This window comes from Hemiscyllium ocellatum, chromosome 46, assembly GCF_020745735.1.
Source record: "Hemiscyllium ocellatum isolate sHemOce1 chromosome 46, sHemOce1.pat.X.cur, whole genome shotgun sequence".
NCBI lineage: Eukaryota > Metazoa > Chordata > Chondrichthyes > Orectolobiformes > Hemiscylliidae > Hemiscyllium > Hemiscyllium ocellatum.
The window spans coordinates 7,050,040-7,063,659 of NC_083446.1; the positions used below are offsets into that span (position 1 = coordinate 7,050,040).

At 44.4% G+C, this 13,620-nt stretch overlaps 1 protein-coding gene across 4 annotated transcripts in view; it reads right to left on the reverse strand.

Moving 5' to 3' along the window:
• Window positions 1-13,620, reverse strand: part of LOC132836361 (RNA-binding protein 4-like) — a 135,454-nt gene that overhangs the window by 72,570 nt on the left and 49,264 nt on the right. For 3 of the 4 annotated variants that reach the window (XM_060855855.1, XM_060855854.1, XM_060855853.1), the window contains exon 3: window positions 4,038-4,111. In XM_060855855.1, coding sequence (XP_060711838.1) covers window positions 4,038-4,111 — 74 coding nt within the window. Of the gene's footprint in view, window positions 1-4,037; window positions 4,112-13,620 lie in introns of those variants that run through there. The other variant, XM_060855856.1, reaches the window with a different exon arrangement.

Consider the following 13,620-nt stretch of genomic DNA (forward strand, 5'->3'; position numbering starts at 1 on the left):
AGGTCCTAGGGAGTGTTGCTGAACAAAGAGACCTTGGAGTGCAGATCCATAGCTCCTTGAATGTGGAGTCGCAGGTAGATAGGATAGTGAAGAAGGCGTTTGGTATGCTTTCTTTTATTGGTCAGAGTATTGAGTACAGGAGTTGGGAGGTCATGTTGCGGCTGTACAAGACATTGGTTAGGCTACTGTTGGAATATTGCGTGCAATTCTGGTCTCCTTCCTATCGGAAAGATGTTGTGAAACTTGAAAGGGTTCGGAAAAGATTGACAAGGATGTTGCCAGGGTTGGAGGGTTCGAGCTACAGGGAGAGGCTGAACAGGCTGGGGCTGTTTTCCCTGGAGCGTCGGAGGCTGAGGGGTGACCTTATAGAGGTTGATAAAATTATGAGGGGCATGGATAGGATAAATAGGCAAAGTCTTTTCCCTGGGATCAGGGAGTCTAGAACTAGAGGTTTAGGGTGAGAGGGGAAAGATATAAAAGAGACCTAAGGGGCAACTTTTTCACACAGAGGGTGGTACGTGTATGGAATGAGCTGCCAGAGGATGTGGTGGAGGCTAGTACAATTGCAACATTTAAGAAGTGTTTGGAAGGATATGGGCCAGGTGCTGGCAGGTGGGACTAGACTGGGTTGGGATATCTGGTCGGGTTGGACCGAAGGGTCTGTTTCCATGCTGTACATCTCTATAACTCTATGATAGCTGAAGGTACAAGGACAGAGGACACCAGTTTAAGGTTTTAAGCAAGAGATGTATGGATAGGTTCGAGAGCATCGCTCCGAAAGCTAGTGCTTCCAGTTAAACCAGTTGTACTATAACCTGGTGTTGTGTGATTTTTAACTAAGTTCTAGAGGGAATTGAAGTTTGCAGGGGTGATGGTATATGGAGGGAGGACGCAGGCAATTGACCTGACTGGACTGCTCTTTGCAGTACAACAGGGATTTAGTACACTATAATGATCCCACGATGTATCTTGAGACACAAGATGTTAGGTACAAGACTATGAGACCAACAGCTAGAATCTAGTTTTACGGGGATAATTTTCCCACAGGGTTTGAATACTGTGGACCAAATAGCCTCCTCTTTATGCTTAAATTTCTGATAAGCAAGCAACATGACAAATTTAATTAGATGGGCTCATTTGTTGAAGTTTGCTGGTGAGGAAAGTGAGTTTGGTGGGAAATTAATGAGCAGAAATGTTGCCAATGTTCACAAATATTTTAGAAGCATCATCTTACCAAACAGCACAGAGAAATATGGTTCCTCTTAGTTTACCAAGCCTGCAAGAATCACAGAATCCCTACAGTGTGGAAGCAGACCACTCAGCCCATCAAGTCTGCAAAGACCCTCTGAAGAGCATCCCACCCAGATCCACCCTATAGTTCTCATGCCAATCCACCCGAACCTACACATTCCCGGACACTATGGGGTAATTGAGCATGGCAGAGGTGGGTACTGCAGGTGCTGGAGATTAGAGTCAAGATTAGAGTGGTGCTGGAAAAGTACAGCAGGTCAGGCAGCATCTGAGGAGCAGGAAAATTGACGTTTCGAGCAAAAGTCCTTCATCATTCCTGATGAAGGGCTTTTGCAGAAACATCGATTTTCCTACTCCTCGGTAATTGAGCATGGCCAATCCATCCTAACCCACACATCCCTGGGCACTATGGGACAATTTAGCACGGCCAATCCATCCTAACCCACACATCCCTGGGCACTATGGGACAATTTAGCACGGCCAATCCATCCTAACCCACACATCCCTGGGCACTATGGGACAATTTAGCACGGCCAATCCATCCTAACCCACACATCCCTGGGCACTATGGGACAATTTAGCATGGCCAATCCATCCTAACCCACACATCCCTGGACACTATGGGACAATTTAGCACGGCCAATCCACCCTAACCTACACATCCCTAGACACTATGGGGCAATTTAGCACAGCCAATCCACCCTAACCTACACATCCCTAGACACTATGGGGCAATTTAGCACAGCCAATCCACCCTAACCTACACATCCCTGGGCACTATGGAGCAATTTAGCATGGCCAATCCATCCTAACCTACACATCCTTGGGTACTATGGGGCAATTTAGCACGGCCAATCCATCCTAACCTACACATCCTTGGGTACTATGGGGCAATTTAGCACGGCCAATCCACCCTAACCTGCACATCTTTAAACTGTGGGAGGAAACCCTATGTAGACACTGGGAGAATGTGCAAACTCCACACAGACAGTCGCCTGAGGGTAGAAATAGAAACTAGGTCACTAGTGCTGTGAGGCAGCAGTGCTAACCACTTAGTCACCATGTATAATAATTATTATTACTTTTAAAGAAATTACTATTCATTCGTGGTGAATGTATAAAGATCCAATCACTGACTGTGGATTTGTCGAGTGGATGATATCCTCAATTGTCAACCATTAGCAATCTTGGGAGCATCCAAAGGAAGGGATATATTTATCCTATCAGTAGGAGTTAGAGATGCACTTGGGTCTGGAGGTGAAAAGGCAGTGTTTTATTCCTGCATTACTCCCCCTTTTCCACTCATTACTCCTCCTTTCCAGTACGTTTCAGTCATAGAGTCATAGAGATGTACAGCATGGGAACAGACCCTTCGGTCCAACCTATCCATGCCGACCAGATATCCCAACCCAATCTAGTTCCACCTGCCAGCACCCAGACCTTATCCCTCCAAACCCTTCCTATTCATATACCCATCCAAATGCCTCTTAAATGTTACAATTGTACCAGCCTCGACTGCATCCTCTAACTGCTCATTCCATACACGTACCACCGTCTGCAAGAAAAAGTTGTCCCTTAGGTCTCTTTTATATCTTACCCCTCTCACCCTAAACCTATGCCCTCTAGTTCTGGACTCCCCAACCCCAGGGAAAACACCTTGTCTATTTATCCTATCCATGCCTCTCATAATTTCGTAAACCTCTATAAGGTCACCCCTCAGCCTCCGACGCTCCAGGGAAAACAGCCCCAGCCTGTTCAGCATCTCCCTGTAGCTCAGATCCTCCAACCCTGGCAACATCCTTGTCGATCTTTTCCGAACCCTTTCAAGTTTCACAACATCTTTCCGATAGGAAGGAGACCAGAATTGCATGCAATATTCCAACAGTAGCCTAACCAATGTCTTGTACAGCCACAACATGACCTCCCAACTCCTGTACTCAATACTCTGACCAATAAAGGAAAGCATACCAAACGCCTTCTTCACTATCCTATCTATCGGCGACTCCACTTTCAAGGAGCTATGAACCTGCACTCCAAAATCTCTTTGTTTAGCAACACTCCCTAGGACCTTACCATTAAGTGTATAAGTCCTGCTAAGATTTGCTTCCCCAAAATGCAGCACCTTGCATTTATTTGAATTCAACTCCATCTGCCACTTCTCAGTCTATTTCTGCCTTTGAGTTCTAAGTGTCATTCAACAGGTTTGCTAGTTTACATCTGATCTACATTCACATAAAAGCAATTGACATTCACACTGACATTCACACGAAATTGTCCCATATGTCCAGGGATGTATAGGTTAGGATAGATGAGAGATGCTTCTTTCTGACTGAAAATGGTGCATGTTTGTAGTGCAGAACTCTGTATCTAACTCTGTGCTGTCCCTGTCCTGAGAGTGTTTCATGGGAACCGTCTAGAGTTTGCTTTATTCTGTATCTAACCCCATGCTGTACCTGTCTGGGAGTGCTTGAGGGGATCAGTGTAGAGGGAGCTTTATTCTGTATCTAACCCTGTGCTGTACCTGTCCTGGGAGTGCTTGCGGGAATCAGTGTAGAGAGAACTTTACTCTGGATCTAACCCTGTGCTATCCCTGTTCTGGGAGTGTTTGAGGGGATCAGTGTAGAGTGAGCTTTACTCTGTATCTAACCCTGTGCTGTCCCTGTCCTGGGAGTGTTTCATGGGGACAGTGTAGAGAGAGCATTACTCTGTATCTAACCTCATGCTGTCCCCTATCCTGAGAGTGTTTGATGGGGGCAGTGTTGAGGGAACTTTACTTAGTACCTTACCTCAGAATGCCTGCTGCTGACTTTAGGTGTCAAGATGTAAACAGTTCCTTTTTCAGACACGTGATTTATTTCACCTTGAAGAGAGAACAAATAATGAAAGAAAAAGTGGTATTACACAGCGTGTTAATCAATGAGGATTATGTAGAGATTCAGATGATAATCTTGTCAATATTCTTTTGTACAGGCAACAATGAAAGCCAAGTTGGGGAAAAAAAATCAATGTTTGATATCTGATTAGACATTACAACAACAGTAATGAAGTGTTTAGAACAAACAGTCTTACTGCAAATTCAACCCAAACTCTGGGTCAGATATGTGGATGACACCTTTGTAATCATTAAAAACACAGAAATAGAGAACACACACCGGATCATCAACGCCACACTCACAGGAATCCGATTCACGAGAGAGGAAGAAAAGGACAACCAGCTCCCATTCCTAGACGTGATGGTACAGAGAACACCTAATGGAGAATTCACCACAAAGGTATACAGGAAAGCCACACACACAGACCAAGTCCTGAACTATGAAAGCAACCACCCCAACACACACAAAAGAAGTTGCATCAAGACACTGTTCAAAAGGGCCACAACACACTGCAGTACACCAGAACTGCAAAAAGAGGAAGAAGAACACCTCTACAATGTATTCGCCAAAAACGGATACCCGAACAATTTCATCAACAGGTGCCTAAGGGAAAGACAACGGAATGAGGACATGCCACAACCCAAAGGACTAGCCACACTACCATACATCAAGAGCATTTCCGAACTGACAGCCAGATTACTGCGATCACTAGGACTCATAACAGCATACAAACCAACAGCCACTCTCAGACAACAACTCACCAGAACGAAGGACCCGATACCCAGCATGAGCAAAACCAATGTAGTGTACAAAATCCCATGCAAGGACTGCACAAAACACTACATAGGACAAACAGGAAGACAGCTAACGATCCGCATCCATGAACACCAACCAGCCGCGAAACGACATGACCAACTATCCTTAGTAGCCACACACGCAGATGACAAGCAACATGAATTCAACTGGGACAACACTACTATTATACGACAAGCCAAACAGAGAACAGCCAGGGAATTCCTACAGGCATGGCACTCATCCACAGATTCAATCAATAAGCACATCGACCTGGACCCAATATACCGACCACTGCAACGGACAGCTGGAACTGACAACCGGAAGCGGCAGATTCAAACCACTACAAATACCGGAGGAAAGATCACAGAAGTGCTTCACAGGAGGCTCCCAAGCACTGAGGATGTCAGGGGGACGAAACGTCTGCAACACAAATTCCCAGCTCGGCGAACAGAACCACAACAACGAGCACCCGAGCTACAAATCTTCTCACAAACTTTGAAGTGTTTCAAAAAACAAACAAGGGGAAGTAATTTTTCTTAAAACCTCCAGGTTGTTTCGGAGTCTTTTCACAACAATATTGCTTCAATTAATTTTGACCTCTGCACAAAATACTCTGAGTGATGGCTCACTTCAAGTAGTTACAAAACTGGACAGCAGTCAGAAACATTATAGAAAGTGATCCCAGGCCATTGGGCTTGGGATCCCCTAATTCAAGATTCTTCCACAAAAGGTAATATCTTCTCCACAACCACCTGGTCAAACCTCCTCAGGAACTCTGACTCTTAAACTCTGCAAGATACAGGTCTTGCCTGTGGAGCCTTTCCTAATAAGTTAATCCTTCATTCCAGGTATTGTTGTGGTAAACCTTGTCTGAACTGCTTAACTGCTCTGAACTCACTCAAGCCCTGGCAATTTAGCTTAATATCAATTGTTAGTATTTTTTATTTATTTGTGGGATGTGGGTGTCACTGGCAGGGCCAACACTTATTGCCCGTTCTTGAGAAAGTTGGTGGTGAGCAGTCTTCTTGAACTGCTGCAGTCCACCTGCTGTGGGTTGAACCACAATGGCCTTAGGGAGAGAATTCCAGGACTTTGACCCAGCAACAGTGAGGGAACAGTGATATATTTCCAAGTCAGGATGGTGAGTGGCCTTGGGGGAGGGGGTGGGATCTTGAAAGTGACGGTCTTCCTGCATACCTGTTGCCCTTTATTCTTCAGATGTGGGCAGTATAGGTAAGGCCAGCGTTAATTACCCATCCCTGATAGTGTACCACCTTCTTAAACTGCCCTCTGCCCATGCTATGAGGGGTGCTTTCAAACTACTGTTAGGGATGGAGTTTAAGATTTTGGATCAGGAAGACAGATACATGTTCAAGTGAAGATTATTGGGTGAATTTGGAGGTGATAGCGTTCTCAAGTACCTGCTACACTTTTATGTATAAGCAGTAGAGTCTGTGGGTTTGGGAGATGTTTCTAAATTGAAAGTGAAGCCTAACTTTAATCAGAGAGCAGCTCCACAAGGTGCCAGAAGACAGTAATTGATGAAGGAGGTAAAGTTAGTGACACCTGGGACATTGTTCTGAGATACTCCTGCAGTGGTGGTTTGTGAGCCAAGATGATGAGTCGCCAACGAGATGAAGACTCACAATTTATTATTTGGAAATTTGGGTTCCAATATGGACAAAACCTGCACAGCTTTAAGTTTGATTTGCGTGTGTGTGTGTGTGTGTGTGTGTGAAGAAGAGGAGACATAGATTTAATTGCGTTTTTGGATTCTATGAATGGTAGAGTGTTGTCCAGAGAGTTGTATAAATGCATTTAGACAGGCTTCCTAAAAAAAACCCTTGAGGTGAATAGTTCAGTGAAAACAAATAATAGAAGAGAGAAATAAATTTGAGCTGTTGCCTAGTAACAAGGTGTCCTTTGCATTATGGACTTGACCAGTCCCTGTCAAAAATATTTAAGAAGGTAGAACACATCCTAATTTTTTCTGATTTTAAAGGTAAATGTGAAGTGCCTGTTCCAGATGCAATGTGGCTACTCGACATTAAACAAAACACAATTTATGTAAATACCGTAGTTGAAATACAACCAAAATAAAGTGGAATTTAGAATAACTTAAGAGAATTTAAATAGATAGAGAATATCATATACAGTAACTATTATTAATGAACTAATCCAATTTTCCCTAAATACACCCCTTGGCAAAAAGGAAAATTCAGACTCAGATTCTCACATGCAGTTTTCCAATCCATGAGCAAAAAATCATCAAGAAAAGATTCAGAGATAGTAGCAGCCAGGAGACATTCACTGAAACTTCCTACTCTGTTGAGACCCCAATATCTTCTGATGTTACTGAAAAAACTGAAAGCCAGAAGTCTGGATTTGAGAGAGCTGGCCATTCAGGCTGTTAAACAACACCAAAGGCTCCCAAGCATACAAGAGGTCTTCAGTAGCTAGTTCAGTGCCTCTGCCTTACAACCTCTAAAGCGTACTTTAGCAGTTTGAGCAGGAGTCATCCTGGGTAGATTAAAGCTCAGTAAGAGGATAGCTTCAGAAAGAAAAGGCTGGGCAAGTGGGATTTAAGGAGCCCATATTAAAACGATAAGTGAGCTGCGTTGGCAGTTTGCTTCAGGGTCTCAGGAACAAACATGAACTAAAGAAGGCAGTGCTGAGTAAATGAAGATGTTTGCCACGAAAGAAGCCAAGTACTGCAACAGGTCTCCCCATTTAATGTCCAGCAGGTAGCTCTAGTATTGCATCTAGTAGAAGACTGGCTGTCAAGATTGACAAGAGACTTCGCATTAGCTTCCCATAGCCTGACAGAGAATGATGAACATTGTGCCATCTCATCCAGGCAGCCACATGCAGCATATCCTTGGGGATCCCAATGCGAATGATGAAGCTGACATTAATTTCACGAACTTGACATTCATCAAAAGTTTCACTTGTCAAGGTAGATGCAAGAATACCTGCATTTCAGAGGGAACAACTGTTTAATATTGTCTGAGAAATAGGGTGCTGTCTAGTTGGAGAGTGCAGCGTGGTTGTTTCAAGGATTGCCAAGGGGAATGCACCAGGGAACAATGTCTCCCCAAGGTTTTGCTCAGCTATTCTGGGATCCTCTCCAGCAGCTGCTGCTCCCTCCAAGGCTGCCAGTCCTTGCAGCGAGAGGTGACCTGGCCCTTCCTGCTGCAGTTATACAGGACCTTAGTGAGGTCACACCTTGAGTACTGTGTGGAGTTTTGGTCTCCTAGTCTGAGGAGAGATTCTTGCTATTGAGAGAGTCAGCGAAGGTTCACCAGACTGATTCCTGGGACAGCATGACTGACATGAAAGAAGACTGGATCAACTGGGCTTGTATTCACTGGAATTTAGAAGAATGAGGGTTGATCTCATAGAAACTATATCCTGATGGAACTGGACAGGCTAGACGCAGAACTAGGAGTCACAGTCAGATAATAAAGGGTAAGCCGTTCAGGACTGAGATGAGGAGGAACTTCTTCACTCAGAGAGCTGTGAACCTGTGGAACTCTCTCCCACAGGAAGCTGTTGGGGCCAGTCTTTTGATTTATTGAAGAGGGAGCTTGACATGGCCCTTGTGGGTAAAGAGATCACCGGGTGCGGAGAGAAAGTGGGAGTGGGATACTGAAATTGCACGGTCAGCCGTGATCATCGCGGATGGTGCTGCAGACCTGAAGGGCTGAATGGATTGCACCTGTTTTCTAAGTTTTAGAGCCTGTGCCAGCCCTCTCCCCTCATATCAATGAGGGAAGTCAAACTGCAGCATTCTGATAGTAAGTGATAAATCCACTCTACCAGTGAGCGACCTCTAGAAGATGATCCAGGTTACTCACTATGGCAAGGCCAATCCTATCTCCTAAGTAAATGCACGACTGTTTAGTTTAGCTGATATAGACAGCTGAACCCAGTCTAACCAGAGAGTTCTGAGACCAAACTGAGCATGTCACTCATGTGGAATAAACTGCCAAAGAAAGTGGTGGATGCAGGCACAGCTACAACGTTTAAAAGACATTTGGATAAGGACATGAATAGGAACTGTTTGGAGGAATATGGGCCAAGCGCAGACAGGTGGGACTAGTTTAATTTGGGATTATGGTCGGCATAGACTGGTTAGACCAAAGGGTCTGTTTCAATGCTGTATGACTGTATAAGAGCTGAAAATGTGTTCAGGAATGAAGAAGGGCTTATGCCCGAAACGTCGAATCTCCTGTTCCTTGGATGCTGCCTGACCTGCTGCGCTTTTCCAGCAACACATTTTCAGCTCTGATCTCCAGCATCTGCAGACCTCACTTTCTCCTGTATGACTGTATAAACCAAGATCTCCTCAGTAAATGCCATATCCTGGGTGTGTTACAAAAATATTATGCCCCTGCAATGTCCTGTTAATTATCACTACACTGAGGCAGGCAGGGATACTACCTTTGGCTTCAGAAGTGTCCTGGCAAAGGAACATTTCTGTTCCCACTTCTATTTCACCCGAAAAGGTCCAGGTATGAACAGTGTGTGTTGAGAGCATCAAAGGCACCATGAAGACAGGACAAGACACAAAAGACCTGTGGTTATGTTCAGAAATTTCAGTGTTCTTGAGCTCATTCTCCTCATTTAGATGTTTTCATTTCTTTTGACCTGTCAGTGTTGTGCAATGTATATCCTGTTGGTTAGAATTCCGGTTCACCCCTCTGAGCTTCAGTTTACTTATATTGACGCACTGCACCTTGCAGTGACTGCTACTCTATTTGATATGTGCTCTGCAGTGTGCAGAGTCTGATACTGTTACACCGCCGGGTACAGGCTCCTGCATAATTCACACTTTTTAAAAAATGGTGTCTCCCTTTCAAATGTTTGTCTTGTTTTGCTTTGACAGCATCACTGGTTCTACATCAACCAGAGGCATCCCCAGTCATATCACTGCAACCCCCCCTAAATTCCATATCTCCCCAGCCCCTTCTGATTCCACACCTCAGTTCCCCTACTCCCTAACTGCAGATTTTTACTCTCTGGTTTTGATGCCTACAAGATGCATTCACCTGGATATCAGGTGAGGATGGATGTGATGACCTCCACTGGTGAGGAACCTACTTACATTCAGGACATACAGTCACAAATGAGGCACAAAAAGGTCACTTGGTGTCTTTGGAATCACAGATAAACGTGAGTGAGAACAGGAAAGAATCAGAGACTGCGCAGTAAGACAGAAGGGTACCTCTCTTCCAGTTTAACACATACCTCTCTCTGGCAAGTGCCCAGAGTTGAAAGGTTGTGGTTTCATCTTCCAAGCCAGAGAACACAACGTAATCTGGACTGACATTCCAGCAGAGTAGTGAGTGAGGGCTAAACTGGATTCATCAGACATTCAACTGAGGCACTATCGTCCTCTCAGGTCATCCCACATCACTACCGAGAAGATGTGGGGGAGTGACCCAGTTGATATTTATCCTTCAGTCAACATCACTTTGAACAGATTCATTATTTCCCTATTGTATAGAGAATGTTGCTGAGCACAAACTGGCTGCGGCATTGTCCACCTTAATGGCTTTTTACTTAATGGAATGGTTGCATTCCCCTCCCCCGCACCCCAGTTCCACGTCACACCCCTCCCTCCAATCCTCCTACAGTAAATGACAGAATCCTTAGCAGCATCTGTAAATCCTGAAAGTAGCAACACAAGTGGATAAGACAATCATGGAAACAGACCTTGTGGTCCACCTCGCCTATGCCAACCAGGCATCCCAACCTGACCCAGTCCCACTTGCCAGCATTTGGCCTATATCCCCCTATTGGACTCTCAGCTACCTGCCCCCAGCTACACCCCCCTCTCATTTATTTTCTCCACCCCCCTCAGCTCACAAGCCTCATTCCTGATGAAAGGCTCTTGACCGAAACGTTGATTCGCCTGTTCCTTGGATGCTGCCTGACCTGCTGTGCTTTTCCAGTACCACACTCTCGATTCTATATCCCTCCCATTCCTTCCGACTCATATATTCATCCAGATGCCTTTTAAATGTTGTAATTGTATCTGCCTTCTGTGCTATATGACTCTAAGAAGGTGTATGTTATGCTTGCCTTCATCAGACAGCGCACAGAGTATAAAAATTGACCAGTTATATTGCAGCTGTATAGAACTTTTGTGAGACTACATTTGGAATATTGTGTACAGTTCTGGTCATCACATTACCAGAAGGATGTGGGAGCTTTGGAGAGGTTAATGAAATGGTTTACCAGGATGTTGCCTGGTTTGCGGGGTGTTCACTATGAGGAGATTTTGGACAAACTTGGTTTGTTTTCACTTAAATAACAAATGATGAGAGGCGAATGGACAGAAGTTTACAAAATGATGAGAGGCATTGATAGCTGGTTTTCCCAGAGTAGAAGTGTTAATTATTAAGGGACATAGGTTTAAGAGAAAAGGGGATAAGTTTAAAGATGCGAGAGACAAGCTTTTTTGCACAGAGGATGGTAAGTGCCTGGATGAGTTGTCAGAGGAGATGATGGAGGCAGATACAATAGCAACATTTAAGAGGCATCTTGTCAGATAAATAAATAGGCAAAGAATAGAGGAATATGGACCATATAGATGCAACAGGCTTTTAATTTAAATGGCGTCATGTGTCAGCGCAGTCTTGGTGGGCCAAAGGGCCTGTTCCTGTGCTGAACTGTTCTTTGTTCTTTAATCAGAACAGTGTTTAACGTGTAAACTCAATTACAACACTCCTCCGCTGGTACATTGTTTTAAACTACTCAAATGGTTACCTAAAGTGGAAAAGTTGACTAATTTCCTCCCACGATTGAACTCAATTATAATAATTATACACTTTCACCCAACTAAACTGTCAGCCTAAATTAAGTGGCTTAAACGGAAACCGTGAGCATATTAAAACATGTACTACTCAGAACAGCCCTCAGAATACACACAGTACATGTACCATGGAGGGTCGAGGGATGTTATTGACCCAGAGTAGGACTCAACTCCTCAGATCAAGTCAAGGTCCTGGAATGCAGAAAATCTATCAATTTTATCAATATGATTAATTGATTGGCAGAGACAAGTTGGACTGAAAGGTCTGTTTCTGTGCTATATGACAATATTTGGACAGGTTTAGAGGGATATGGGCCAGACACAGGCAAATGAGACTAGTTTAGTTTGGGAAACGTGTTCAGTATGGATGAGTTGGATTGAAGGGTCTATTTCTGTGCTGAATGACTCTATAAACATTCTTGTGGAAAGTGAACCTGACAAAGCAGTATTGCTAGCAGGCAAGTTCAGAAAGTTTTTATCAGAACTCTGAACTTGATGAGACAAGTGCTGTTTATACAGAAATGGCAATAATGCTCTTGTGTTTAATGAGATACTTTACCCAGACAAATATATCCTGCATATTGTCAAACAAAACTATTTCCAAAATCTCTCAGCAGAATACTATCCACAACCAAAATCCATTGAAACAGTAAGACAGCTCGAGTTATAAAAACTAGTTCAATATCTGTTGAACTAAGGAGACTAAACTAATATTCTAAAGTGAAAAAGAACACCAATAACTGCAGATTTGGAAATCAAAAACACAGCTTGCTGGAAAGACTCAGCGGGATTGGGAGCAGGTGTGGAGAGAAGCAGCATTAACATTTTGGGTTCAGAACTGATTGTAGCGAGGGAAAGATTGATAAGTGTGCTGAAGGTGGGAGAGGGAACTAAAGGAACAGTAGAGATGGAACCCAGAGAGAGACAGAGAGAGACAGTTGAGTAGACAAAGGAATGGGTAAAGGTCAGCCTTGGAGAAGCAATAGCTGCTAATGGAGACCAACAATGGGTGGGTTGTGATGATAAGGCCTGGTGTGTCAGGGTTGGGTAAGGACGTAGGAGAAGGTGCTAAGGCCCTAACATGATTGAACTTGATGTTGAGTCCTGAAGGCTTCAGGGTCCCCAAAAGGAAAATGAGTTACAGTTCTTTCAGCTTACGCTGGAGCCAGAGATGTTGGCCGGAGTGCACAGTGGTGTGTTGAAGTAGCAGGCAATAGGAAACTCGGGGTCATTTTTGCTGACAGAATGTAAGTGCCCTGCAAAGTGGTCACCCAGTTTGCCCAGTGCAGAGCAGACTACATTGTGAGCAACGAATAAGTAGACCAGATTGAGTGAAGCACAGGAAAACCACTACATTATGTGGAAGCTGCATCAGGGGCCTTGAAGAGTTAGGATGGAGAAGGTAAATGAGTAGATGTTACACCTTCTGCGATTGCATGGGAAGGCGCTTTGGAAAAGTGGGGAGTTGTTGGGAATAGAGGAGGACTGGGCCAAGGTGTTCCAGACGAAACAGTCACTGTGGAAGGCTGACAAGGGAGGGGAGCGGAATATGTGTCTGGGTGATGGTATCCTGCTGGAAGTGACAACTAATGATCCCCCATGGATGTGGATGCTGGTGGGACAGGAGGTGAGGATCAGGGGGACCCTACCATTGTTGTGGGAGGGAAGAGAAGGGATGAGGGGCAAAGTGCATGAGATGGGTCAGACAGGCCCTGTCAACCATGGTGCTGGAGAATCTTCAGTTGAGGAAGAAAGTGGACATTGCAGAAGCCAGCGACATCGAATAGATACAATAGAGAAACTAGGAGACTGGAACAGAGTCTTTATAGGAAGCAGGGTGCGAGAATACATAATCCAAGTAATTTTGGAAGTCAGTGGGTT